Source organism: Wasmannia auropunctata, unplaced genomic scaffold (assembly GCF_000956235.1).
Source record: "Wasmannia auropunctata unplaced genomic scaffold, wasmannia.A_1.0 LD335709.1, whole genome shotgun sequence".
Classification (NCBI taxonomy): domain Eukaryota; kingdom Metazoa; phylum Arthropoda; class Insecta; order Hymenoptera; family Formicidae; genus Wasmannia; species Wasmannia auropunctata.
In genome coordinates this window covers 1298497-1325718 of record NW_012027181.1, presented here as the reverse complement: position 1 = coordinate 1325718, position 27222 = coordinate 1298497, and the positions used below count along the sequence as shown (strand labels likewise).

The 27222-nt window shown below is 40.4% G+C and overlaps 4 protein-coding genes across 8 annotated transcripts; 1 reads left to right on the top strand and 3 right to left on the bottom strand.

Annotated features, from left to right (window-relative positions):
- Nucleotides 1-715: 715 nt before the first annotated feature.
- Nucleotides 716-3522, bottom strand: LOC105456358 (ribonuclease P protein subunit p29). 3 transcript variants are annotated; one of them, XR_975239.1, is made up of 6 exons: nt 3296-3522; nt 2743-2877; nt 2532-2668; nt 2053-2440; nt 1368-1565; nt 716-1285 (listed from the first exon to the last, which is right to left on the bottom strand). XR_975239.1 is itself a non-coding variant. In XM_011700325.1 (5 exons), exons 2-5 carry the CDS (start codon nt 2756-2758, stop codon nt 1426-1428), a joined length of 681 nt encoding a protein of 226 aa, XP_011698627.1. In that variant the 5' UTR covers nt 2759-2877; nt 3296-3522; the 3' UTR covers nt 716-1425. The 3 variants fall into 3 exon arrangements, 2 of the variants coding, with proteins under 2 accessions (XP_011698627.1, XP_011698628.1); XM_011700325.1 differs by having other exon boundaries at nt 716-1565; XM_011700326.1 differs by having other exon boundaries at nt 716-1565; nt 3439-3522.
- Nucleotides 3523-4020: 498 nt separating this feature from the next.
- LOC105456355 (E3 ubiquitin-protein ligase RNF115) lies at nt 4021-10369 on the top strand. Of its 2 annotated transcripts, XM_011700322.1 has the most exons (9): nt 4021-4192; nt 5293-5424; nt 5516-5700; nt 6023-6148; nt 6743-6915; nt 7588-7703; nt 7795-7919; nt 8296-8404; nt 8533-10369. In XM_011700322.1, exons 1-8 carry the CDS (start codon nt 4109-4111, stop codon nt 8372-8374), a joined length of 1020 nt encoding a protein of 339 aa, XP_011698624.1. In that variant the 5' UTR covers nt 4021-4108; the 3' UTR covers nt 8375-8404; nt 8533-10369. The 2 variants fall into 2 exon arrangements, with proteins under 2 accessions (XP_011698624.1, XP_011698625.1); XM_011700323.1 differs by having other exon boundaries at nt 6026-6148; nt 8296-10369.
- Nucleotides 10370-10759: 390 nt separating this feature from the next.
- On the bottom strand, nt 10760-19095 carry LOC105456356 (transcription factor Sp4-like). Its single transcript, XM_011700324.1, has 11 exons — nt 18589-19095; nt 17287-17473; nt 16744-17046; nt 16005-16440; nt 14973-15157; nt 14731-14820; nt 13645-13941; nt 13319-13556; nt 12705-13197; nt 12293-12587; nt 10760-12232 (listed from the first exon to the last, which is right to left on the bottom strand). Exons 2-11 carry the CDS (start codon nt 17320-17322, stop codon nt 12068-12070), a joined length of 2538 nt encoding a protein of 845 aa, XP_011698626.1. The 5' UTR covers nt 17323-17473; nt 18589-19095; the 3' UTR covers nt 10760-12067.
- Nucleotides 19096-20325: 1230 nt separating this feature from the next.
- Nucleotides 20326-27195, bottom strand: LOC105456354 (glycerol-3-phosphate dehydrogenase, mitochondrial). Of its 2 annotated transcripts, none has more exons than XM_011700321.1 (12): nt 26691-27195; nt 24848-24971; nt 24504-24660; nt 24182-24404; nt 23933-24096; nt 23718-23830; nt 23439-23632; nt 22959-23347; nt 22561-22811; nt 22133-22480; nt 21923-22021; nt 20326-21376 (listed from the first exon to the last, which is right to left on the bottom strand). In XM_011700321.1, exons 2-12 carry the CDS (start codon nt 24932-24934, stop codon nt 21242-21244), a joined length of 2160 nt encoding a protein of 719 aa, XP_011698623.1. In that variant the 5' UTR covers nt 24935-24971; nt 26691-27195; the 3' UTR covers nt 20326-21241. The 2 variants fall into 2 exon arrangements, with proteins under 2 accessions (XP_011698623.1, XP_011698622.1); XM_011700320.1 differs by lacking the exon at nt 21923-22021 and adding an exon at nt 21772-21873 and having other exon boundaries at nt 26691-27189.
- Between the last annotated feature and the right edge of the window lie 27 nt (nt 27196-27222).

Sequence of the window (27222 nt, the reverse complement as noted above, 5' to 3'; positions counted from 1 at the left end):
ACAATTATACATATTATCCATATGCCGATTTATTATTTTGTTTCACATTTTTTTATTTGCCTTTGCAAAGATAAAATTATACTTTTATATAAATATTTTTATATAATTATCTAAATTTACTGTAATGTGGTGCTTCAGACTCAAAATTATATATTTACGTCATATTAAAAAAAGATATAATTTGAATTTTTTGAATATTGAAACTAGTTTTTTTTTTCTAAAGATTTATAATATATTGATTTTCTCAAAAATATACGAAATATGAATAATTGATGATAAAAGTCAGGATTTATACGTCAGTAATAATCTTTAGAAGATATACACAGAGCATAAATGTTTTTGAAATTGTAATGCAAGTTGTTGCGGCTATTGCGATCAAATGAACGGTAAGTTTATTTCAAGTTTTATATTTTATCTGATTTAAATTTTTGCACTAGCAAATTACAAAAAATAAAATTTTATTTCTGCGTTTATCTTTTTTCAATTGAATTTGAACTATAATATAATTTAATGGTTATATCAAAAACACATTATATATAATTAAATCTTTTATTACAACTTAGGATATAATTTTCTTTATTATAATGCAGGATAGTTTATTTTATAAAATTTTGATATTGTAAATATTACTAGCAAATCTTCACGAATGTATGTCTCGTTACAACAGTAACGGAGATCTAATGGAGATATTGTCAATAACATCAAAGTTTTTGAATTGTTTGCCGAAATGACATTACCAAGACTTGCCAGAGATTTATTAATATTCTTTGTACTTATATTTTAATAAATAATAATAGTAAACCAAGGCCCTGCATCTGATGAACTTATCCGCGAAACGAAGTTAATTGTGTCAAGACCAATGAACTACAATTTATAAGGTCTTCAGGACAATCAAGGTTATCTAGAAAAATGATTACGTACCATCATATATAATTTTTTTTCTAAATAACATTGATTATCCTTATACAGTCCTTATATACTGTAGGATTGGTTTTGACTCAATCAACTTCGTTTCGCGGATGGTTCATCAAAAGACGATTTTGGTTCATTATTATATACATGTATATATAAAGGATAACCAGTTATTTATATTACATATATATACATATATTCAAACATCAATCATATATAATAATATGTAATATAGAATATTTTGTCCCCGCTGCCTTAACAGCTTTTTCAGTCTTCAAACATTTAGATCCAGCTAAGTCGACTAAATTCAATTTGCTACCGATATCTTTTGTACTGTGTGCACATTCTTGCTATTGAATGCAATCTAGACGATCTAAAATGCAAATTATTCCAAATTAAATGACTTGTGCCTTCTTTGAGAGACAATTCGAAAACTTTAATATTATTAAATATACCTCCATTAGAATGCTATAACGACTTATTAAATTCGCAGAGATTAGCTAGTAATATTTATCACAGCATCACAACTGAACTATTCTTGAACTTTTTAACCGCTCGTTCTGCAGGCCTTATAGATAATTCCCTTCCGAGCGCTTTTAATGTTACTCCATCATCCAAGTAAACGTTAATCTTAACTACATCCTTTGGTATCGCTGAAAACAATTTGATAAGTATCATTAGCAATACAAAAAAAAATCAAATGGATACATTTTTACAAAGAATCTGTTGTGCTAATGTACATAATGAATAATGTACAGTCGTGGACATATCGATTGTGATATTTTTTTTTTAATAAGTTTCGAAACGCACTAATATTTTACGAACCACGATTGATGTACTGTTTCTAGATTAAAGATAGTACACCATCATGATTCGAATTTGCTAAAATATTACTATAATATATATACATATATATATATTGTTTTTATTGTATTTAGTATATATATTTGTAGTATAGTATATGTATTTAGTATATATATATATATATATATAATATACACTAAAAATCTATGAAAAGTGTCGCAATTGATATGTCCACAACTGTACATAATAACAACAAGCACATATATGTATAGTAATAGACATGTTTATGCAGGGAAAAGATCAACAAATGTACACAATGTAGCATATATTGCTTACTTCGAATAACATTGTCCATTCCGCAGACTCTAAAAGTGTTCTTTGTGTCTTGTATGACGATTCCCATAACTCCTACCAGACTGGGGCATCTTGATCTGTCGATCGATATTTTAGCACCGTGAAAATCAGCCTTCATCAACTGCAGATTCGCGTTCTCCCAATGTGGACTGCTAGGATCCCTCGGTATATCGGCGAACGACTCGACACCGAGCATCTCACGCATGTACTGCAGCCACAGCTGATTCAAGGGCAAGAGATCGGAGTATCTCATCTGATTCTTATTACCGATCCTGCCCAAACCGAAGCGCAGCCTCTTCCTGGCGGAGAAGAACTTGCCCTTCTTCACTTTCTGCTTGGGCTTCGGCTTAATCTTGTTAAATATGAAGGTCTAAAGATTTTGGAAAAGCAAAATCTTAGTCAATCAGCAATTATGTTTGTGGTTATCTCTCTTGTTTATTTTATTACATATTTATACATACCTTTCGCAACTCGTCGGAAATAGCTTTATGGTCGGACGGTGGCAGCAAGTTTTGCAAAAAATTGATGACATACTGCTGAGTGTTTTCACAGATCTTGATATGACTAGTTTGACTTTTGGGGAGCGGCGCGCACACTTCTGGAATAGATAATAAGATAATCATTATTGATATGAAAACGTAAGAAAAATTCATACTATATGCCAATATTTACTCGCATAACTCGACATGGTTCTGCAACGTTAGGTCCTCATCAATTGATCTTTAAAGTCGTCAGATCTCAAAGTCTTTTAATTATTTTACATTCGCGATGTATTGAAAAATCATTACAAAGCTTCTTCGAGGTTCTCTGAAAAAAAAAATAAGGAATGTCCTTAACACAAAAAAGTTATTATCTTCTTGATCTTGTCTTCGCAATCAGAGTCGCTACACAGTAACGTTTCTTTTTCCTATACTTTAAATTATTAATATATTAAACAGATATTAACAAATTACATCTTTTTCTCCATTAATAGTTAATTTTCGCTCCGTCGAGGAATCAAGTTCTAATGTGCTAATTTAGTTAGATATAGAAATACAAAATTGATTTGAGAGATACTAGAACTGAATAGAGAAATGCAAAGCACAGAAGCATAAGGCCTGTTTTTTATAGCTGAACTGCTGCACTAGTTCACAGTTTATCTTTATCTTTCTACATTGGAAGAAGAAAGATAAATTCTGAACTTGTATGGCCAGTTCAGCTATAAAAAAACAGACCTATAACATACCTGCCAGGTTTCGTCAGAACTGTTCAAAAAATTTTAAAATGATAGAACACTCGAAGTGGATCACGTCCGTCCTGGCCGTCAAGTTAGACTTGGTTAGACTCTTTAATAAATTTGAATGCTAATCACGACAATGCCAAACAAACCTCGCAGAGCAGAGCCATGTGTGCCGTACAGTGCCGTACGCTGCAGACTTGAAGTTTGAAGACTTCCATCAGATAGATAGAAAAATGTTTTATTACATCATATTACAACTGACCAATCATGTTATTCTCGTACCGAGCATTCTCAATTAGCCAATGAGAACGTGGCATTGATCGAGTTCGTTCGTATGAATTTAGTTTGACAATTAATACGATTTCTTAAACAATTCCCTAATAAAATTGTACTTCGTATGAAGAGTTTTAAGATAATATTAAAAAGATTTGACAGTCATTTAAATAATTGTAATTAAATATTATTGAAACAGAGAGAAAAACTGTAGATCTGTTCGTGCTGCAAAAACATCGTTTTTTTTTCCCAACGCCCGAATATATATTTATTTCTCGTTTTAAAGTGTGGAAATTTTATAAACAACACAAACAAATCTTGCAATTAATCGAGACAACAGCTTAAGCTCATTGATTCGAGTATAGAGGGTTTGTTTCTTCCGAGAGCCTCCGTCTACGTTTCATTGCATTCGTGGCCGAGGTTGACAATGAGCTCGTAGCCCCCGAGCCAGCCGAGGTGTGCCGAGCGTCGCCGAGTCACAGCCGAGTGGCCAACCGTAGTTGCGGCAAGTAGAGAGATGGAAAACTGAGGGGACACACGTAAAACATGGCGGAGGCCGTTGTGGACGGGAGTCCGATGTCTCGGTTTTTTTGCCACAAATGCAGCGTCGAGATCGAGCGTCTGCTGCCGGTAAGTGCGCCACGGCGTTCCCGGTCGTCCTCGGCCGCCCGGCCCCGCCCGACGGCGCGGAATCGCCGCGGCGGAACGTCCGTCCCCGGGATAACTGTCACCCCCCCGTGTCATGTGCGGAAATTCCGTCTTTCTCTCCCTCCCCCTCCCCGTGCGGCACGGCTAACTGGTGCTCGCCCCTGCGAATTCCTCCGCGCCTCGCCACGCTGGAGCGACGGGAGCGTCGGTCTCGTCGCGTCTCGCACGCCCGTCTACACCCGCCTCCCCCCTCCCCTCCGCGGCAGCTACGCGATTTCCATTTTCCCGAGATCCCGACGGCGGCGGCGGGTCGCGGCCGCTTGCGCCTCCCCGAATGGATCTCTCCTCTCCTCTCTCTCCCTCTCCCTCTGCCGTCCCACCGAAAGCATGCTACGCACGTTCTCGCGATCGTTGTCCCCGATCGTGGACCTCGCCGACTCCGCGGGACGACGGGTGCTCGATTGTGTTTTGATCGAGCCGCGCTGGACGAGCACCTCCGTCGTTCCGCGGCCTCGACCTGTTATCAGGATCCCCCCGATCAATCCGGCTGCTGTTTCGATACGTGGAGCTGCGAAGCGCATAAATATGCACCGTCTGCTCTTTTCCTGCGCGCATATCATGTTACGCCTTTTGTTTCGCCTAGAATAAGACAATTTTATTTCTGGAAAGAGAAAAATGTACACACGTATTTTATTTTATTTTTCTCTCCGTTGTCCTTGCCTCAAGTATTTTTCGAGACGCGTCAAGATATTTTGCTGTCTCACTGTGATTAATATTATTATTGTTTATAAAGATATCAATGTAAGAAATGTAGAGCCGGTTGTCCCACCTTTGGATAAACTATGTGATTTATCCGATGGATAAACGTTTGCGGAGCCGACACTTGGCTCTGCAGATCTTTACCCGTTAGATAAATTACATTTATCCAAGGATGGCACAACTAGATCAATATTCATTAAACTCGCAAAATGTTTAATTAATACAAGCGTGTGTATCCGGGCGATCTGTCGAGGACAGACTTTGCGAGCTAAGTCTCATAACTCAGACACTCCTGACTGACTCCTGATTTCACTTCCAATTAGAATTACACATGTCCACAATGCGCGAGCGGTTTCATCGAGGAGCTGGAGAGCAGCAGCAACGAGGGCAGCTCGGGTATGGACGTGAACAGCGAGGATCTGAGCGATGGGGATATCGACATCTTGACCCTAAACGTGAGTTAATTAAACCAGAAGTCATATCGATAATCAACCGTCAGATATGTACAATTCGTAAATCTGCAATCGTTACATCCACTCGATGTAGCCTTCGCAACGCTCCGACCGTGACCGTGACATCATAGAGATGATAATGGGTCTCTCGAACACATATACCAATCAACAGTTGAACACCAGTCAGCAACCGGGTGGAGGCAATAGGAACTACGTGCTCGGCAGCAGAAGAAGGTCTAATTGGTCTCGCAATCCTCAAGATGGACGTCGCACCAGCAGGTATCTTGTGCCAAAAAAAGTCTGTCGCACATCATTCATGTTGCGCAGCATTGATATAGCGATGCGATTCCCAAAAATCGCTAGATAATTGTATGTATTCACTTGTTTTGACATCAAGTTTTATTAAAAGGGAGCTAGACAAAATAGCGCATCTGGGGACCTTTTCCATCCCTTTATAAAATATTGCACATTTATTATAATATTAGTAATATTATAACATTTATAATATTATTTTATTTAAATACTTTTAACCAATGTCCCGTGTGCATGATATTTGTGTGGAAAATTGGTACGATAATGGTTTGATTTTTTTCACTCGAAGTAGCAATCGTAGAAGACAAGAGAGTCTACAGGTGCCTATAGAGAATTTCATACAAGATTTTCTCCTCAATCTCTCCGGAGCAGCGAGTCTAAGCAACTCTGTGGGACAAGACGCACAGCCGTCTGTGTAAGTTGGTTTACATGATAAATACTATGTTATATTAGGCTGTGTAATTAGGTCTGATCTTTGTCGTCGCACTGGACTGCATCAGAACTTTCCATCTCGCTTTTGTCAAAGTTTAAATATACATCTATTTCTATTCCAAGTATACACTATTCAGCCACAAGTTCAGCCACAAAGAACAGACTTATTATTTTAAGTATAGAGATGCGTCATATTTCTTTATCATAAATCTATAGACACATGCACATTTACATAAACACACTTATTTTATATACCTATATATGTATATAAAATAGGTGGATCGATATATCTCTATCTACTATTCCATTTCTGTTGATTTAAAATTTCTGTTAATTTCACTGCAACTTTCATATTTTTTCTACAATTTCGTTTCTATATTTTGATCTTGTCTCTTTTTCTTTTTCTGATGTATGTGCATTTTCATAAAACCGCGCACAAATTGTCAACATGCTTTCTCAACAGTGATGGCAACAGTAAATATTTAAAAAAGAAAAGTTCATTCATCCATGGGGGTTACAAGTCATTAACAGTTTCATTTAATCTTTAGTATTACTAAAATAAAACAAAATAATGTAGATTCAATATTAGACTGTTCTTGGGAAATCCTGGAGATTATGTTTGGGGTCGCGATGGATTAGACGCCATTGTCACCCAATTATTGAATCAAATGGATGGCACTGGACCACCACCTCTATCACGCAACCAGATCGATGAGATACCTACTACTACCATAACGCAAAGTCAAGTTGGTTAGTACTTATCGATACATATTGACGTATAGTTTGTGTACATTTATATCTTTCCAACTTCTTTTAAGATCCTTATCGATTAGAAAAAGGCAAGCTACCGTACATGTTGAATGATGCAAGTGGTTGATAAGGATCTAAAAGAGAAGTCGGAATATGTGTAGAGATGTACTTAAAATCACTTTGAACTAATAACTAATATCACAGAATGATCGCAGAATGTTTCTAAGTTATATTCAGAGCCATTATATTTTTATAAATTAAAGTATTTTAGCTTTCAGCTCATTTGACTTAGCGTTTTCCAGCAAGAGACACAATATAACACAGTGAATCCTTGCTTAACACAATAAGTCACAGAATATGTGTAGAGATATACTTAAAAGTACTTTAAACTAATAACTAATATCACAGAATGATCGCAGAATGTTTCCAAGTTATATTCAGAGCCATTATATTTTTATACATGAAAGTATTTTAACTTTCAGCTCATTTAACTTATATTGAGCGTTTTCCAGCGAGAGACATAATACAACACAATGAATCCCTATTTAACAGAACACACAATAAGAATGAAATTACTGCGCTATACGTTGTCATTTGTGTCTCTTGGCTGGAAAACGCCCATTTTATCCATCATCGCTGTGAACAATCTCTCTTCCCTCTTTCTTTATGCAGACTGCAAGCTACAATGTTCAGTTTGCTGGGAAGACTTCAAGCTGTCGGAACCTGTTAGACAATTGCCGTGCCAGCACGTTTATCACGCACCATGCATTGTACCCTGGCTGGAACTGGTAAGCTGAAAAATATTTTATCAATCTGACTGTATCAGCGCCCGAGAGTAAAGTCGAGAGATAATCTTTTCCTTTTGTTTTCACTTTCCAGCACGGAACCTGTCCCATTTGCAGACAGAACTTGGGAGATCAAAATCAGGCTGAAGCGAATCAAGATACTGGAGGCAACATAGCCGGGTCCACTTTGTCCGGATCCAGTTTTGCCGCTTTATTCAGGTAGGTTCCGCGATGAAGTATTCATTGCACAAATTTGCACCTTCAAACACGATTTAATTCTATTCATGTGATATTCAATTTTTTACGCAATAAAATAGACAATAAATTATTATAGAATAATCTTGGGCTATATATTTCGTTTGACATACAACAAATTTTTCAAGTGTGTATTAATTGATTGCAAGATAGAGAATTTCTGGAAAACGTTTCTATTCTCCAGCTAATTAACATACTTATCGTATGATAAATAAAATAATATCCTTAGATGACATTGATTGCACAGTTTCTTGTTTGTTTTTTTACCCCTTTATTTTCTGTGTATAAGAATGACACATTTGTAAATATTTTGAAGGCGTCACTATGATGTATGATGCAGGGCGGCAAATGAAGCGAACCGAACAGGACAGCCAATTAGCCGGACATCGTCCACTTCGTCATCTACTTCATCCGAGTAGCTGCAGTACTTGTTCAAATGAGATTTGAGGGTGATATTTTTCTTTCAAATATCCAATTTCGTCAAATTATCGTAATTTAGTCGAATATATATCTATTTTTAACACATTGATTCTGGCACTCTCTTTGCCCTTAGTAAGGCAACAATATCTCTTTACAGATAAAACGTGTCAACTACAAAATACGCAAAACCGCTAATCGTTTTATCAACATCTCGTATATTGTCTCATTGTAAAGTGCCGAGTTCAATGAACTTATTTCGTTTTGCAAATTGTACTAAATTGATTAAATTGTTACATTTGTCTGCCTGCTGCGCTATTTCAACATTCAACATTAGGATATTTACATGCGTTAAATTATAACTTCTTACGGTTCTTACTAATGTCCAATTTAATTTGATATTTATAAATGCTTGATTGAATGAATTATTGAAACGTGCCAGGCATTGACTTGAATTGTTATTTCGATGCACAGAGGTTTTTATTTTATGATTTAATTCTAATAAATATAAAATTAAAAAAAAAGAAAGATACTCGCGAAGAAGCAATCTACATAATCTTTATAGACGTTTATGCGTGTACAATTTTATTTTGAATTACGTTAATTTCAAGCAAACTCGGAATCAGATCGACAAATTTTCTGCTATTTATACATGTAAAAGCTATGTAATTACTCGTCGCCGAGGCTCAGTAAAATCGGTACGCGTGAGCTTACAAGAAAACATAATTCGTGATTTGAAAGTAAACTAAAAGAATCAAATTACAAATATGATAGATATATAGGTTGCGAAATTGTTCAAAATAAAAATATTTCTGTTTCCTGCAAAAATATATGTTATACATATATATTGGAATTAGAACATATCACGTGAGTCAAGAAATTTAGAAGTTAAAAGGCTAATAGAGAATTAATATATCTGCATATCGAAATTCCGTTCTCTTTTTTTCGTCTCCCCCTTCTTCTTGCAAGTGCTCTATAAAATTGTAAGAAAAAAGGAATATTGACGTACACGTGATGATTACTTGTTTCATTTTTGAAGTGTTTGATTGTCTGACTGTTGTAATATGTATCTATATTCAGGTATTCTAATACCTTGATAAAGACTATCTGAGTCTCGACGAAATAAAGATGCGCGTGAGCGTACGATAAAGTCACGTTTTGTTCAGTTCTCTTAGTGCGTAAAAAAAAACCTGTTCGACACGTGTGTTAAATCTCGTAAAGCTGTTTTTACAAACGCAAATGCATATGAATGAAACGCATTTGCGACAAAATTACATATGCAGAATATATAAATATAAATATATATATATATAAATAAATATACACTCTTCTATAGTATAAAGATACTAAGATCAGAGAATATGCGCACTCGTGGAAGATTAAATCCTTGCATTCGCAATTGTGTAGTTTGCAGCAATCGACGAAGTTACATACGTTGTATAAACATAAAGATAGGATTATTAGCGTAAAGAAATATGATTAGAAATTGTATCTAAATTTACGTCCGGCCCGACGTTGTTGCGTGTGCAGTCGAAATGAAATTACTTTCGCGCTACCTGTGTATATATGCGATGAGCAAGAGCATTTGGCTAGTACGCATTAACAAACAAACAAAAAAGAAAACAATGTCGCGTACTAGAAGTCTCTATTTAAATTTTATATGCTTTACACATAATTCTGTTGCCCGTTTTCCTGTTCACCCCGGTAATCCCGGTGACAAAAAAAAAGTTGTTTGTTTTAAGAAAGTTAAATATTACAATAAAAACCAAGAGATCTGAGTTTTGCATAATGCAGAACTATGTTATTGAACTTCTTTTTTAATGAGCACGAATGTCAATATGTATTTAGAAAGTGCTTTATCTACAATAGGATCGTAGCTTGAATTCGTATTTTATTTTGAAGAAGATGGATCCCTCGCACTTTCTTGCAAATTCTTATTAAGTGAGACTTGTGAATCTTGCAATATTTGTAATCAAATCGAGTTCAGGATCGATGGTATCTTTAGAATTTCTTTTTATCCCCTTGCTCCTCCTCCCCCCTCCCCGTGTATAATGAAAAATGACAAAGTAATATCTGTCACAATATATTACATTGTGTTTCAGATTAACACAGATGATTCAATTACGAAATAAACGTACGAATTATACGAATGTAATTAATGAAAGGATGAATATTATCGATCTAACAGTAGTGACGTTTAAAAGTAGCGTTGATACGACATGGAGTTACTTTCAGGAGAAACGTGTATTTTCTTTAAACACTATAGTTCTTTATGTTCCTGATAACTTTTCAATGTGTCAATCGTAAGCAGCGATACTTGTGTTTATTATATGAAATAAAATGGAATATTTTTCGTTTGTTATGTATGTATAATATAAAAAAAAAAGATACAGAATTTAAATAATGTTTGTATACATGCTTTCTAGCAGATAGTAATCTGTAAATTTATTAGTAGAGTATTATATGGGATATATTTATTCGTCAATAAAGAGAGAGATCTAATATAATGTGAGATACAAATGACGCGTTGTTTTTCTCCAACATTTTTATTAGCATTTCATATCAGGGGGGAAAACAGTAGGAACGCGATAATGCGAAAAAATATATAATTATATATATTCCCATTTCTAGACTTCGATATACCCACAATTAGCCTGTTTTTTTGCCGATGAAATATAAAAATGAAAAAGATACAACAGTGTGAAGTATAAAGCATCCACTTTGGACGATAAAAAGTACGAAGTCTGAGACAACGGGAGAAATGATAGTCATTTAAAAAATGTTTTTAAATTTACGAGTTTGTAATCGCAAATGATGATTTGAATGATTATGATGATTTATCCCATGTACCTTAAATTTCGTACCTTTCACCACTAACTAGGTACCGTGTACTCCGTATCGTTTAAGTTTTGCGTTTTACATTCTGTTTTCTTTATGTCCGTATTATATTTATTGCAAGACAGACAGCTTTGCTGAAGCGCGTTATTTTGTGATCTATTTACAACAAAAAAAATTGCAGGCAAGTCCTACGATAAAACATAATATGTATAGCTCGCACGTGCGATATATTACGAAGCTGTCTGGTTCGTCTTTATAAAATAACTTGGATAAATTGAAAGGGAAAAGCTAAATATATATCTGGCTTTCTTATAATATCAAAAGATTACAAGTGTAAAACTTTCTCGTGGAAAATTGTATACATTGATTTACATTATATACATAGACATTATGTATATATATCGATACAATATATACATCATACACACCCCACACACACACACGCGCGCACATACACACAACCGTAATAAAAAAATAGATTGTCACGAACAGTCGCTATATCTATAAATTCATTACGTTATTTTCATATAGAACAAAAAGGTCATTGATTCACTGGACCAATGTAGCGCTAATTTCAAATATATAACTTATGATTATATAATTTATATAATTTACCATTTATATAACTTATGTGCTATTATTATGCACAATCATATTATGCGTCCTTTTTTACACTCTAAAATGCGCTATAGAATATCTCGTATGATTCGTCATTTTTCGATTTTTTCCTGTTAAAAACTAAATTCAATACTGAATGTTCGATACTGAAAATTCAATACTGAATACTGTCTCGTGATAAAATTTATATTGTAACATTGATAATAACTGGCCGATTTTATATACTTCTCGGAATTTATTTACTCATTCGTCACGTGATTCGTCGAATCGGTTTTCAGGGATTCGATTGGCTCTGCTATGACAATGTCGGACTGCTCCGTTTCCTTGTGCAGAGATATAATGATTTTTTGCTCGGTGGAAGATTGACTGTCGGACGAACCTTCCTGCGTCGAGGTGGCGGCCTCCTAAAATTCAATAAGTGACAGTGCATCGCGTGCGATGCGTTTCGTGCGAGCGATACTTACCGTGCTTCGTATTTTCGTGTGCGTCTTTATGTGTTTCGTCAGGTGATCCGAACGCATGAACTTCTTCGTACATTCCGGACACTGGAAACGCTTCTCACCCGTGTGGGTCCTACGATGCCTCTGGAGTTCGTCGGATCTGGTGAATTTTTTACCGCAAAATATCCAGGTGCAGATGAAGGGTCGTTCGCCAGTGTGCCAGCGTAAATGGGCACGCAAATGGCTCGTCTTCCCATACACTTTATTGCACCCGGCGATGTGGCACACGTGTTGCCGTTTTCTGCTTAAATCCCTGTTTCTACGGTAGAAATACGGGTAACATCAATGCACACGTGCGCGATTATACAGATATTTCTCATCGGTATCACGAACAGACATTTGATGATACGGTTGAAAAAAAAAAGTTGTCGCTCACCTGTCGCCATCGCCGCAATTGGGACATGTACACGCGACTCTTCTACGGTGCTGCTTATTAGGGTCGTTGGTGTCGTTATTGGAGGCGGTGGTGGTCGTGTTCGTTACTTGCTGCTGATGCGACACGGGCGTGGCGGACGTTGTCAGAGTCCCGTGCGTCTGAAGGGTTTGGAGTATCTGCCACTTGGTAGGGTCATTCGAATCGAGCTGTACGGTCGGCGTGGTCGCGACGATAGGCGTGGCCGCGGTGGCGGGCAACGTTTGAACCGTGGCCGGCTGTAACGCGCTCGCCGGTATCACTTGTACGTTGCCCAAGCCCGGGATATTTTGCACGGGTATCGATTGCAAGAAACCGTTGGTCGTGTTCATCCCAGCGGCCGGCTGTATTTGCATTATACTGCCGTTGCTCACGTTTCTCATCATATTGCCTTGCTGCGCGGTTAAATTCGCTAACGCGGACGCCGGTATAAGCGTTAACTGTTGCCCTTGTGTCCCTGTGAGGATTAATCGTTATTCGCAAAATTAAAAATTATAACGAGGAAATGATGTTGGGAGACGTAAAACGTTTAATAATCTTTCGATACATTTGTCGATACATCATATAAATTCACTTGCCTGTAATCGTAATGGGTTGCACCGTAGGTTGAGTCGATTGTGTAGCGGGGATATGTATTACTTGTCCACTGGTTAATTGACTGGCATCGATATTTGTGACTTTGATGTCACCCTCTACCGCGTCCGGTGGCCTTGTTAAAGTAGACAACGTTTGCACGTCGATTTTCTGGCCGTCCTTTGTGGTAATGACGTTAGTGTTTCCCGTTAAGTTTCTTCCTAATGCACCTATACCGAGTACCTGAGAAAATGGCATATAATTAGGCATTTGGAACAACTTCATCGCATTAATGTGTTAGCATTCGAATTTAGAAGTATATGTATATTACTTGAACATTGCTAGGAGAGGCAACTGTTGTGCTCCAAGTCGCTACCGTCGACGATGGAGCGGAGGATTGTTGCATCTGCTGCTGCTGCTGTTGCGACTGCTGCTGCTGCTGCGACGACGGTGGTTGCTGTTGTATCACCTGCTGTACCACTTGTTGCACTTGCTGCTGTTGTTGCACTTGGGCTTGGGCGACTTGCTGTTGCTGCTGCTGCACCGATTGTACCACTTGCTGTTGCGTTTGTTGTTGAACGACTTGTTGTTGCGCTTGTTGATGCGCAACTTGCGTTACTTGCTGACTCTGTAATAATACATTAAACGTTCGCACACATCAGTCAGCTACAAGACACTATCGAAATATAAGAGGCTTTTTAATTCTTTAAATACATATAATTTTAACAAAATTGCAGACTTTCTATCAGATTTTAATCTTTACAAAAGCAATTCAGATTATTTAGATAATTTTGGACCTTACATAACAATTGAGTTCATTATTTTATCAATTAATTCGACCAGGGTTGCCACAAATCTTATCCTAAAATTCTGTAATTTCTCCCAGATTTTCAGACAAAATTGATTTTCCTTAACTATCGAAAATATTTTCAAATTTTTTGTATTTATTGACTGTATGACATAAACGCTATGACATAAATGAAACAGACCCGAGTTGAACCGATGTGAGAACACGTGAGATGTAATACGCGCGCTAACATAGGTACGCATATTAAACTTCTTTAATTTTTTAGAAAATATTGCAAAATTTTCTGACTTTTCCTGATCGGTTTTCAATTTATCTGACATTTCTCTTACTTCCAGTTTTGGCCTTTATTTTCTTTTAATTGTTGTTAAATATTCATTTAAGGTTATAGAGAAAATAATTTATCATGTCGAAGGGAATGACTCGTAGCTCCTCGTGAGAGCGACCGATTTGTAGTCAGCGAGTCCCGGGTTTGATTTTCTGATCCTCAACCCACGTATTTTATAACAAAAATGATTGAAGTATTAGAAAATTAAATAAACATGAAATGAGAAATCATTTCATATTTTATACATTCGATACTTCATATTATTAAATTCAATTACAATTTACCTGAAGATTCTGCAACTGCGGTAGACTAGCAATTTGCACTTGTTGAATCTGACCGCTTGGCGTGATTATCTGCGCCACTTGAGGTATTTGCTAGAATTAAAAACGACCAGAATGTATATTTCATCGGTACCATGCTTGACAATATTTGTTAATTGTGCCCTTAATTGACAATTAAATTATTGTATTGATCAATTGCTAACATCGCAATTGCTGTATGTTTGATTAGATTGGAGGTAACTTACTTGCATAATTTGCGGTATCATCTGCGTCGTCGGCATGTTGAAGACGCTGGACAAGGATTGTACTGGTAGATGTACAGTCTGATAAACGGTTTGCCCGTTGTTGGCAGTGACCGGTAATTGCACAGGTACCGCTTGCTGCACATGTTGCATAGGAAATTGAAGCGGTCTTACCTGTACACTTTGTCCTATAACATAAACATAGTATTCGATTATCCTGCATGCTCAACTTTGTCTGAAAATCAGGGAAAAATTATAGAAATTTAGAATGAAATTTGTGACAACCCTGGTTGAATTAATTGATAAAAAATAATGAAGCCAATTGTTGTATAATTTCCAAAAATTGTCCAAATAATCTAAATTGCTTGTGTAAAGATTGAGATCTGATAGATTAAAGTGAAATTATCCCAAAATTATCAATAAGTATGCCCAAGCAATTCTTTAAACCATATAATTTTAACACAATTGCAATTCTGATAATTTGAACAATTTTGTAAATTATACAACAATTGACTTCATTATTTTATTCAATCAATTTATCATAAATATGTACGTAACAATATAAAGATATTGTCCTATTATAATGTGCACAGTGCAATTTAAGCCTTGAGCACAATGAAAAGGAATAGGAAACAGGGAACAGAAGAGAAAGAATTTCAACCTATCAGAAATCATATCAGTGATACGATTTCCGACAGGTTAAAATTCTTTCTCTTCTGTTCCCTGTTTTCCATTATATCTTTAAAAATTAATAATATAGGACTCTCGACTTAAAACTGAAATGTAAGACAGGCTAATGAGAGTCACGAGCAGTTCTTGGTGCCTAAAATCATATATACGTATACTGTATATTTTTTATATAAATCGATTCTAATACATAAAATTTTGGGCACCAAGAACTGACTCTCATTAGTCTGTCTTACATTTAAGTGTTATAATAGCTTTAATTATAATTTAATTATAATATCTTTATATTGTTACGTACATATTACAACACGTGTATTTTCGTAAGCGATTTTGCAATAAAGAACATACCTGTCGGTAATTGAACCGTCTGTCCAGTAATATTTTGTATAATCGAAGTGGGAAAGACATTCGGTGCCCTTATGAGACTAACTGGTTGCGGCGTGATAATAGTCTGGCCGTTCGCGAGTTGAACCTGTTGGCCGGCGAGTTGCATTTGTTGACCATTCGTAGTGGCAAATTGCATTGTTGGCTGTGCCTGGTGATGACCACCTGCCGCCGCCGACATCGCGGAGGATGGAATGAACAGAGCTTCCTGACCGTCTATATTAACGGTCTGCATTTGCGGGATCACACTGTAGCTGAGCTGCTGCTGCTGCTGCGTTTGCTGCTGCTGAGCTTGCTGCTGCTGCTGCTGCGACTGCTGGCTCTGTTGTTGCTGCTGCTGCTGCTGCTGTTGTTGTTGAAGAGCCGCCTGTGCCTGAGCACTGCTGATAATCTGAGCACCCTGCGAAACAAAAGGTGCGTTTACAAATTAAAATCAGAAGCAGAATAATAAATTTTCAATTCGCACAGCATGAGCCGTGTAACTTTTCTGACATAACTAACTTTTTCTGACTGTACGAGGAGTCTAACTCTCGAAGGAACGGAAACCTTGATGCAGGGAATTAATGCAAGGAGGAACCACGTGGGACGCCGAGAGGGAGCACTTGGGATAACCTGGGGGGGTAACCATGGCTCTTGTCAGAATTGTCACGAATAGCTCGGGAACGCGGGGAAACCAGCCTCGACATAATCTCGTTTCGCGTACTTGCAAGAATTGATGAGGTAGCGATTGGACAGAGATCGTTTGCGCTCTCTGTTGATCGTGTTGCGGCTGTTGGGCTTGTAAAGGCACAAAGTTTTGCAGTGTAATAACTTGTGGCTGCTGCTGCTGCTGCTGCTGCTGCTGAGCCTGCTGAACATCTTGCTGCTGCTGCAATTGCTGCAACACATTGGCGCTTAGAAAACGAATTTGCGGCTGGGCAGTCTGCTGTTGCTCCAACTGCTGCTGCTCCGCCTCATCTTGCTGTTGCTGCTGAGACTGCAAAGGATCGTGATCTTCGATTTCTTCCTGCAAATAATTGTTGAACATAAATTATATACATATCCGTTTATTTTCTTATCTTGTAGATATTTTCACATTATAGTAGAATCAAAATTGTATCATAAGACAATTGTCGTTTATATAAATATAAATATATATATATAATATTAAGTAGTATTATCTATAGAGAATATCGTTTGTCAACATCAATTTCAAAAAGTAAGATTGCAAAGACAAGATACGAGAGTTGCAGTATAAGTATTTTACCTGGGAAAGATTCCTTCCGTCTACACTTCGTTTCATGATGAATGATTCCGTTTTGCACTGTATACAATTTATAACAACGAATCTAATGCCATTTTACGTCGAGTGTGCTAGGAATTCATAATGTAACAAGTATAACGGCATTGGCAATTTTCTTGAAGCTACAAGATTTGTCCCAGAAATGGCGCTCCTACAAAGAAATATCACTTTTAGAGAACTGTCTATTTTGATAACTAATTGATAGTCTGTAAAGTAACTCGTATTAAGAAATTACAGCAATTTTAATTAAGATAATTAGAGATGTAGAATATATTTGTCCAGAAAAATCAAAGAATCACTGCAAATGTTATTGCGAGTAAAACAGAATACTTTTAAAGACAAGTAAAAAAGTGGAGAGAGATGGAAAAGTGAGAGATTTTGTTTGGTGCTAGAATTTGTGAATGTAATAAAATTTGGAATATTTTATTTAGACTGTAGGATACAGTCTAAATAAAATATTCCAAATCGAGAATATGCTAAACATGGTAGACTCTTTAAACTACTTGATCGGAGAACTGAGATTTAAAGCAGGGATTTAAACGAGAGAAGCTAAAAAAGAGAAAAAAAAGGGTCGTTTCCAGCTGCGGGGAGTCTCGAGTTGCAGTTTGTGATGATGGAGCATGTTGGCATCACATGCTCGAGAATATGCTAAACATGGTAGACTCTTGAAATAATTTGATCGGAGAGCTGGGATTTAAACGAGAAAAGCTAGAAGAGAGAAAAAAAGAGCCGTTTCCAGCTGCGAGGAGTCTCGAGTTGCAATTTATGAATGCTGTAGCAGTATGTTGACATCACATGCTACTAGGCGGCATGTGCAAAAGACGCTAAACACTCTCTCTCTCTCTCTCTCTCTCTCCCCTTCGCGGTCTTTCTCTTTCCCCGACAGGGGAACAAAGAAGGCCGTCACCGGTAATGGGCACCCAGAAGGAGGATGCCCCGAGAACCCGATCGAGGACCGCCTCCTTACGCCCCTGTTTCCCCACTACCCCAACCGATTCATAACGAGGCACGCGCACGAGGCCTGACATGACGGCAAGGTGAGCAGCCTCGTGTCGTCATTACCGCCCACTCCGTCATCCGCCGCTCCGTTCGCGCTCTCGCGGCGGCGGCGGCAGCGCGGCGGCGCGGCGCCCGCGATAACGCGGGGAAGGCACAGACTCACGAATGGCCCATCAGCCTCCACCCACCTCGCCGCACACCGCCGGGACTCCACCTAACGTGGAAGCCAAACACGTGTTGCCCCTCGCGCTCAGAGGGTTTACTCACACTGCCGACGCTAAAACGCCCAGCCAGACACGCGCCAGACACCACCGGCATCACCAAACACACCACTCTGGTCGGAGTCACTTCCCCCAGGTGCCCCTTAGTCCGATGCGTACCGTCGGTCACGCGAGTACTCGCGCGAGAACGTACATCGCCTGGATCCACGCGCGAGGCCAATCCGTCGAGAGACGCGCCGACGCTCGCTCACGAGGGTCTTCCAGCTCGGCACGAACGGGCGCGTACCACCGCGGAGGAGCTATGCCGCTCACGTTCCGTCGTACGACGTGGGAATGGTGCGGGCGATCGCATCATTCGCGGGAGTCGCAGGTGCTCGTCCACCGACGCGCCGCGCCGCCCGCTATCACGCTGACCTCGCTCGTCCTCGCTCCCGCGTGCATACCTTCCGCGAGCTGTGTACGCGCGCGCGCGCGCGCATTCACACACATCCGCACGTGCCACGCGACGCGCGTTATCGGTTCCCCCGTGCCTCTATATGTCGTCGCGACGCTACTTGACGCTACTCACGACTTGTGCTAGACCAGTCCGCGGTTCACTTCGCGTCGTTCGATCCGCGGGGAGGGGGAGGGGGGAGGGGGAGTAAACGATTGCTCGATACACGGGATATTAAACTCGGGCGTGGGATACCGCCGCCGCCGCCACCGCCGCCGTTGAACCGCGGGACGCGCGGAAGGCACGCTACACCGAGGGCGAGGGACGGAGCGCAGCAGTCGAGCCAAACGGAGAGGTTCGCGTACTCTCGTCAAATGGATCCACTGGCACGTGCACGCGTCATGTACGCCCACCGCGTACGCGCGACCCCGGTTCGACGGCTCGTCTATCGACGCTCGTGGAGAGAAAATGTTACACACGCCGCGGAGACCACACCAACAAATCTCGCCTCAAAACTCGGGCAGCTTAACGGGCGCACGTATTCACGGACGCGGGGAGAATGGGCGGTGCGGGACACGGCAACGTCGGCGTCACACTCGCGACAATGGCACGGGCGCGCCGATTGGCCGGCCGCGAGGCGCGCGACCGCTCGGCCGTCACCGTCGGCAAATCGCACCAGCCGGCAGTGACCGGGGCGTCGTTGGACAGGGGCGTACGCGGGAACGGCTACGGCGGACGCCCACCCTATTAAAGGGGACTAAACCACGCGGAGGGGAAACCTAAACCTCTCCTACTTTCTCTAACCTTTTCCGCTTCCTCCCACCTTGTACCTTTCACCCTAACGTACCGACCGCGGAACGGCAGCGACCCGCGTGCTGGGCGTGTGCACATATGTCGCGTGGTGTCGCGAACTGCGCGATACGACTCTCGAGAGAATCCTCGAGAACGTTCCCTCGGCGATCCACGGACCACGAGTCTTTGATAATTGATTAGCGACGGCGATTTTCGGGAGTCACACGAAGAAAAAAAAAAAAAGAGTTTCTTCGTCAGACGAGCTCCGTTTGCCTCCTGGCATAAGGAAATTTTTCAATTTTCTCGTACATTGTACAATTTGAAACCCCGAAATCTAATCTAAAATAAAATCTGAAATTAAATTCTTCCTATGTGAAATTCCTCTCCTCGATAACCGTGTCGATAAAGTCGTCAGGAAACTCTTCTCGATAAGTCATACATATATATATGTATATAATTGTCCGAGATACGCAGACCGATGAATGACGACAATTTGCGATATAATTTGTAGCACGTTAGCGATATTTGATTTAAAAAAATTGATACTACAAAAACAGCTGTACTACAAATTATGTCATCAGTTTTATTGATATGATGATAAAGACACGATGAGATAAATTACAGGTGCTCTTGTCACTGTGTCATGTTACACGTGATAATAAATTAGATGATTTCTCTGTATATCTGTAGTCTGTACAGTCTTCAGTAAATTAGTAATGATACAAAGGATAGCAGTAGAATTCCTATAGTTCGTACTGGCTCATTTTCGAAGATCAGATGTGACAAAATTTTTTTGAAAAATGACGTACCCCAAGCATATCTTACAGCAACGCTATATTCACAATTTTGCAGGAAGCAAAAACATTTAGTACTGGAGAGAGAAAGAGTTACTCTTGTGAGTTAAATAATACATAATGTACATAGTTGGTTATGCTATAAATACTATGAATGTTGAGGCAATTTTTAGGATAGTAAAGTTCCAACGTTACACAAAGTACACTCTTAAGCATACTTTACGAGAGTATACAAGAGAATACAATTGTATGATGCATCGGCATCGGCTGTATATATACAAATAGAAAGAATGCGGATGCTCTGCGTTTTTTGTACATAATATAGATATTACATACAAATAAGTACACGCACGTCGAAACCGGGATCTATGCACAATTTAAAATCTTTTCCTCGCAATTGTTGACTTCAATTACTTATCGATAAAAATCTGCGCGACGGACGTGCAAAAACTCGTGTGTTGCGAATTACTTAATACGAGACGTATTTGTAGATTAATATATATATATATTTTTTTTTAACTATTGTTTGCAATGAAGTTCCACTTCGCAAGAGATTAATTCTTTTCGTTTCGACTCGATCGAAACTGATATTCTTAAATAAATAGGCGAAAATGAAACTTATCAAGTCAAAAATAAGATAAAAATATTCGAAAGTTCAAATTTCACAGGGATAAATTTCATTATAGCCCTCCACCTGATCTCTCGACGCTTATTTGTTTCTTGAGCATCTCCTTTTCATGCTGCGCCTCCTCCAGCTCAGCCATCCGCGCGAAACGTGAATACGCCACATGGCCAGACTTTATAGCTGACATCATCTGTATATAAAAAAAAAATGATATGTGTTTACATATACATATGTATGCAGCATAAGAGTTATTTTATGCAAAAGCATAATTATGTTAATGGAATATTTGAAAAGATGGTATAAAATAATTCTGAGCGGTTACATCATAACGCATGCAATACAAACGTAGAAAAAAAAGAGCAAAAAAAGCAGTAAAACAAATTGTCAATTTCTCCATCGGTTCGGAAGTTACTAATCAGGGGATTAATGTCACACGTGTAATCGTGTTAAAAAAAAAAGAAACCAAAAACATCATCCTGGAAAGCTACTTCACCGCACAAAGAATAACGGGCAGATAAAGGCAGAGAAATGCGTGAGAAAAGAAATCCGACTGTGACTGTGTGCACAATGCGCAATGTCACAGACCTGAAGATATTCATCCAATTCGACTTGACCGTTCATATTGGTGTCGATTTCGCGCAGAATTTCGTGAAGTTCTTCACCCGGTACATCCTTATCTCCAAAGAGCTGCGAAGAGAAAGGAAATGTGCGTTAAGTATATGGCTTGATGATTTACCTGCAGATAATCTTGTAATTCCATTTGGCCATTGTAAGTGACATCAATTTCACTCAACAAGCTGTGCATCTCTTCGTGGGTCATATTTATACCTAATACCTGCGTATCGGCGACGTTAATTGATATCGATAATCAAAAAATGAAACAAAAAATATATATATTATATCAGCGATATCGATGAGAGATACCGAAATGTATATATATGCGAACCTTCAGTCCTCGCCTAATGTCATTGATAGACACGTATCCCTTCTTGTCCTTGTCTATAATGCGGAAGCGCTTGATGTAGAGCTGGATCTCCTCCTTGGTGAGATTGATCGGAATCTTGTCGCGGGAAACACGGTTCACCATCTGACCCATCTCGTGTGCGAGAAACTCGCTCGCCTCGCGATGCTGCTTCTTCTTCTCCTCCGCCGACCACTGCAACTCATCGGCCATGATGTCTATGATGCCCGGCAACGCCTCTTGGGCCGCTTGGACGTTGAGGAAAGCGAGTCGCAATCGGCGCGCGATCATGTCGATCGCGGTCCTAGCGTACTCCCGCACACCGTAACGTATCTGAAATGCATATACGTTTAGAATATCTGACGGGAAGACATAAATTGTCGAAATTTGAACAATGCGAAAGAACGGTTCACCTCGGCGTCGATGTACGGAAATTCCGGATGTATCTTCTTTCCGATGATGGGCCACCGCTTCCCCGTGAGCGAGGCCATTTTAGCCACGGCAAACGCGCGATCCCCGTAGCTCTTGGACAGATGTTGCGCGACCTCGCACTCCAGGCCGAAATCCTGCACCAATCTAATGTACATCGTCGGGCTCCAGCCCTGAGCACCCTCCAGAAGAAAGCCGTCGGTCTGGCAAGGTCTCTCTGGTTCTAGGTCGCAAGCTTTAAACAAGCGTTCACGAGTCCTTTTTATAAAGAGCTTTGAGTTATAAAAATAGCGCAAGCGCAAGAAATATATAGAGCGGAAAAAAACAAGGCACACGCTTAAGCACAAATTTCTCTAATGACCGCTCAATTAATCCTGCACACCTTTTATCGCCGCGTCAATGGTTTCTTGAGCCATCGCTCGGTAGGTCGTCCACTTGCCGCCCGCTATCGTGACGAGATTCGTAGGGCTGACGTGCACGATGTGATTCCTGGCGAGCGACTGCGTGTTCGGTTTGTTCGGGTCGGAAACGAGCGGCCTGATGCCGCTCCACGCGGAGAGAACGTCGCCGCGGCGCACCTCAACGTCCGGATTCAGGTAGTTTTTCACCTCCTGCAGAATGAACATGATCTCGTCCTCCGTGGGCCGAGGGTTGTGCGTCACCTCGCAAGGCAAATCGGTCGTTCCTGCGATCGTTTGCTTTTGCCACGGCAAAAAGAAGATCACCCGGCCGTCGCTCGTCGCTGGGTCGAGCAGACCCATTTGGTCGGGGCTGAAAATGTCGCGAGAGAAACAATGATATATCGATTGTAATAAATTAAAATACGCTGTATTAATCGTTGGCGATACATTGTTCTTTTTACCTATAATAGCCTGGCAGCACTATGTGAACGCCGGAAGACGGAGAGCAGATAGTCGGGACATTTTGATCGTCCATCTTTCTGATGTGATCGGTGAAGGGGCCGGTCGCATTAATTATCGCCTTGGCCTTTACATCCCACTCCTCTCCCGTGAGTTCGTCTCTAAGGTGAGCTCCTGTAAGGACTCGCTTGCCATCCTGTTCGGGCAGGGAGATATTTATTTTTGTAAAACATTCCGATCTCACGTCCTCACGATTATCTGCGAATACCTCTGGCACTTACTCTGTCGAGACCTTTCAATAGATTGACTACTTTAACGTGATTTACGACCGTCGCCCCGTGTCTCGAAGCCGTTAGAGCGACCGCCAGATTCATCCTAGCGTCATCTTGCTGGCCTGTATTACGCCAAGTGGCACATTTATTCGTGATATAAGATAGCTCGGTTATATAACAAAATTGTAAGAGATAGAGAAAAAGAAAGATAGCAAGATGACTACCGTCGTAATAGACAATAGCTCCCGTCAGTTTGTCGCCTTTCAGCATCGGAAAAAGTTCCAGAGCGTTCGATTTACTCAAGTAATACGACGATTTGACCGTTTTGCTACCGGCTACCAGATCGTACATCTTAATGCCGAACCAGTAATAGGGTATCTGCCACCATCTGAACGAAAGTAGTAGAAACGTGAGAGAGAAAGAACTGTGCGAACATCGAAAATTTACGCTTCGACAGCGATACATAAACGTACGTGTAAACCGGCAGCATAATGGGCAGTGGATGCGCCAGATGCGGCGCGCTCTCCAGCATCGACGCGCGCTCGTGAAGCGCCTCTTTCACCATTCTGTACTGCTCGACGTCCAGCTGCATGATCGCTTTCTGCAGGTATCGCACGCCGCCGTGGATCAGCTTCGTGCTGCGGGACGACGTGCCGGACGCGAAGTCGTCGGCTTCGACCAACGCGGTTTTCAGGCCTTCGAAAAGAAGAAAAAAAAAGATAAGCGAAAGTGTAGGAGAATGTTTGCTTTGCTCGAGTCAGGCGAAGAAAAAGAGGCGACCCGGCGATTGCGTACCGCGTGTGCAAGCGTCCAGAGCGCATCCTGCCCCCGTCGCGCCACCTCCGACTATCAGCACGTCGTAGTCCTGCGATTTCAGAGTCTTCAGCTGATCCTCTCGCGTCGGCAAGGTCCTCCGAGGCGGCCTTGGCTTCCCCTTGACCTCGGCGTGTACCTACAAGACAATATATATGTATTAGATATATGTGTATGTGTGATTAATCGCGTCAAGTGGATGGACGCGATCGAAATAGAGACACGTCGCGTTACGTAACGCATAGTAATAGTAGGTGAACGTGCATGCGGAATTTCCAAAGGATCTCAGTATCTCCGATCGCGTTATGACTAATCGCGTTGCATACCGTGGTGTCCGATAAGAGGAAGTATGAAGTAAGGGTACCGGTAGCCACGGCACTCGCTCCAGCTACCAACAATCTGAGCGACGCCATCGTCTATCAGCTCCTCGATTTTCTCTTTCGAGAAAACCTAAAATCAAAAGAAAAGCACGGTGGTACAATTATGATATTGAAATCTGCATCTATATTGCATAAATTATATGACATATAATTTATACAATACAGATTATATGATATATAATTTATACAATACAGATTATATGATATATAATTTATACAATATAGATTATATGATATATAATTTATACAATAAAAAAAACTTACAATGCAAATAAAAAAAGGCTCAGGGATTTAAATAAATTGACAATTTTCTAGATAAATGTGAACTAAATACTGTTATTAAATTAAATGCTTAGATACTTGCTGTGTTAAATATTCATCAGAGCAAGTATGTTTCTTTACAAAGCATGAGAATGTTACCAAGGAATATTTTAGTCCTGTTTAAATCTTTTGATATTCATGTGTTCAACTTTTGAATTATTAACTTTAAACCTAACTTGTTTCATAGTCAAAAGTTGACAAGAAAATATATTATTATTGCTGTGATTTCTCTATAATAACTAAATAAATAAAGATAAATTATAAACTAAAGACAAACTAAATTGACACTTTCTAATGAAATACATATTCTCTCCGTTTTTTTGCAATTGGCAACAAGACTAAAAAAATGATAATAATAATAATGAATAAAGAATAGTTGTGAAATAACTAATATTAAAAATACCAGAATATTAACTAGAAATATTGATAATGAGAAAGATTTGAACCGGAGCACTTTGCACGCTTTTGTGCGCCGCGCATTCAATACACGTGATCTATAAATAATTTAAAGATCATGTGTGCATCGTGCCGTGAAATCTTCGCGAGCCAAGGCTGAGGCTCGTTATTATAATGATTATCACTAGTGCGGCGCGACCAGTGATCCGCTTCACGACAAGATAAAGCGACCGAAACACGTGGGATTGCGTAAGTGACATTCGGCATTACATCCACGCGGCGATGCGACGGCGATGTAATTATATATTATCACCATGTACTCGACTCATGCGACAGGAATCCGGGTATCGACTCTTGATCGCCGTCTGGGCGGGACGTTATCTTGATCTTTAAATCCCTCTATCGTGAATGACAGTCGTGTCGTTCGAAAAAAAAAAAAAAAAAAAGAATAGAGAAACTATGATTTATCGTGAGACACGTCGAGTTACGGGAAGTTTTTTCCGCGATGACTCGCGAGATCGACGGCGCGGTCCAAGTTGAGCTGAGCCGGCGGGTAGCGGCGAGTGACTCGAGGCCTCGAGCACGGATGCGGGGGAGAGGGAGATCACGCGAGAGACAAACCGCGCCTTGAGACGTGCCGTGCCGTGCACTTAATAAAACGCGAGAACACAATGCCATGCCACCGGCGCGGGCGCGCGGTGTCGCAAGGTTGCGGCTAAAATAGCGCCCGCGGGTCGCTCGCGCGGCCCGTGCCAAGTGCATTAAAATGAATTAATGTCACGACGGGGGACGCGTTCCCCATTAACGCGTAACGCATTATTCGTCGCGCGCGTTACTCAACCTCCCAACCCGTCCCTCTCTCGCCGAGGCTCTTCCCCGTTCTTCGCGAATCAGCGTCTCCGTCGCCTTGCGGTCGAATGAGTGCAAGTCAACCCTCTCGAGGAAAAGAGCCGCCGGCCAGGAGAAGTGAGCGTGACATTGCCGCCGATGTCAAGATCGCGGGGGAGAGACTCGCAGAGACCGGGAGTCTCTAAATCGGGAGTCGGTTCTCTTTCACGGGTGACGTACTCACTGCGAGTTAAAGGGACACGTCGGACTCTCTCGCCTCGGATTCACGCCAAACGGGTAGCCTGACACTAGGATCTCGCGTGGCGCATTATCCTCTCCAATGTGCAGATACCAGTGATCCACGACCGCTGGGCCGATGTCAACTGAGCGACAAGTCGACGACGATCGTCCAAAATACGTAGAGCAATCGCTCGTCGCGCTTCCGATGCTGACCGGTAGAGTGTCTTTTATCGAACTGTCGTATCGGCCGCGCTGATTCTCTCGCAGAGATCTTCGTTAGCGATCTACGAATACCACGCGTCGATTGCAGATGTTGACGCGTCAATCGATAGGAATTCCGCTGAGAACGTGGGCGATGTCTCCACGTTCTCCTATTTTTCTCGATACTAATATAGGCCACGTTCCGATATGTCACTTTATTAAAAATCCATAATACACGCGACATGAGCTATAGATTTTCAGCGCTGACAATGTATATCGGAACGTGATTATCTTAATCTTGGTACTTTGTATACTTTTCTAATTTTAAAAATGAA

Bases quoted from the DNA above. Each gene is read 5' to 3' on its own strand.
- LOC105456358 (XM_011700325.1), bottom strand. The intron at 2,441-2,531 runs GTATGTATAAAT...CAAAATCTTTAG, and splicing joins TTTCCGACGAGTTGCGAAAG to ACCTTCATATTTAACAAGAT. The intron at 1,566-2,052 runs GTAAGCAATATA...AATTGTTTTCAG, and splicing joins AATGGACAATGTTATTCGAA to CGATACCAAAGGATGTAGTT.
- LOC105456355 (XM_011700322.1), top strand. From the start codon at position 4,109: ATGGCGGAGGCCGTTGTGGACGGGAGTCCGATGTCTCGGTTTTTTTGC. The intron at 6,149-6,742 runs GTAAGTTGGTTT...AAAATAATGTAG, and splicing joins CAAGACGCACAGCCGTCTGT to ATTCAATATTAGACTGTTCT. The intron at 7,920-8,295 runs GTAGGTTCCGCG...TGTATGATGCAG, and splicing joins AGTTTTGCCGCTTTATTCAG to GGCGGCAAATGAAGCGAACC.
- LOC105456356 (XM_011700324.1), bottom strand. From the start codon at position 17,322: ATGAAACGAAGTGTAGACGGAAGGAATCTTTCCCAG. The intron at 13,557-13,644 runs GTAATATACATA...CCATTTTCTCAG, and splicing joins CCTCTCCTAGCAATGTTCAA to GTACTCGGTATAGGTGCATT. The intron at 13,198-13,318 runs GCAAGTGAATTT...TAATCCTCACAG, and splicing joins GCAACCCATTACGATTACAG to GGACACAAGGGCAACAGTTA.
- LOC105456354 (XM_011700320.1), bottom strand. From the start codon at position 24,934: ATGGCGTCGCTCAGATTGTTGGTAGCTGGAGCGAGTGCCGTGGCTACC. The intron at 24,097-24,181 runs GTACGTTTATGT...ACTTTCGTTCAG, and splicing joins ATTATGCTGCCGGTTTACAC to ATGGTGGCAGATACCCTATT. The intron at 23,633-23,717 runs GTAAGTGCCAGA...CTGCCCGAACAG, and splicing joins TATTGAAAGGTCTCGACAGA to GATGGCAAGCGAGTCCTTAC.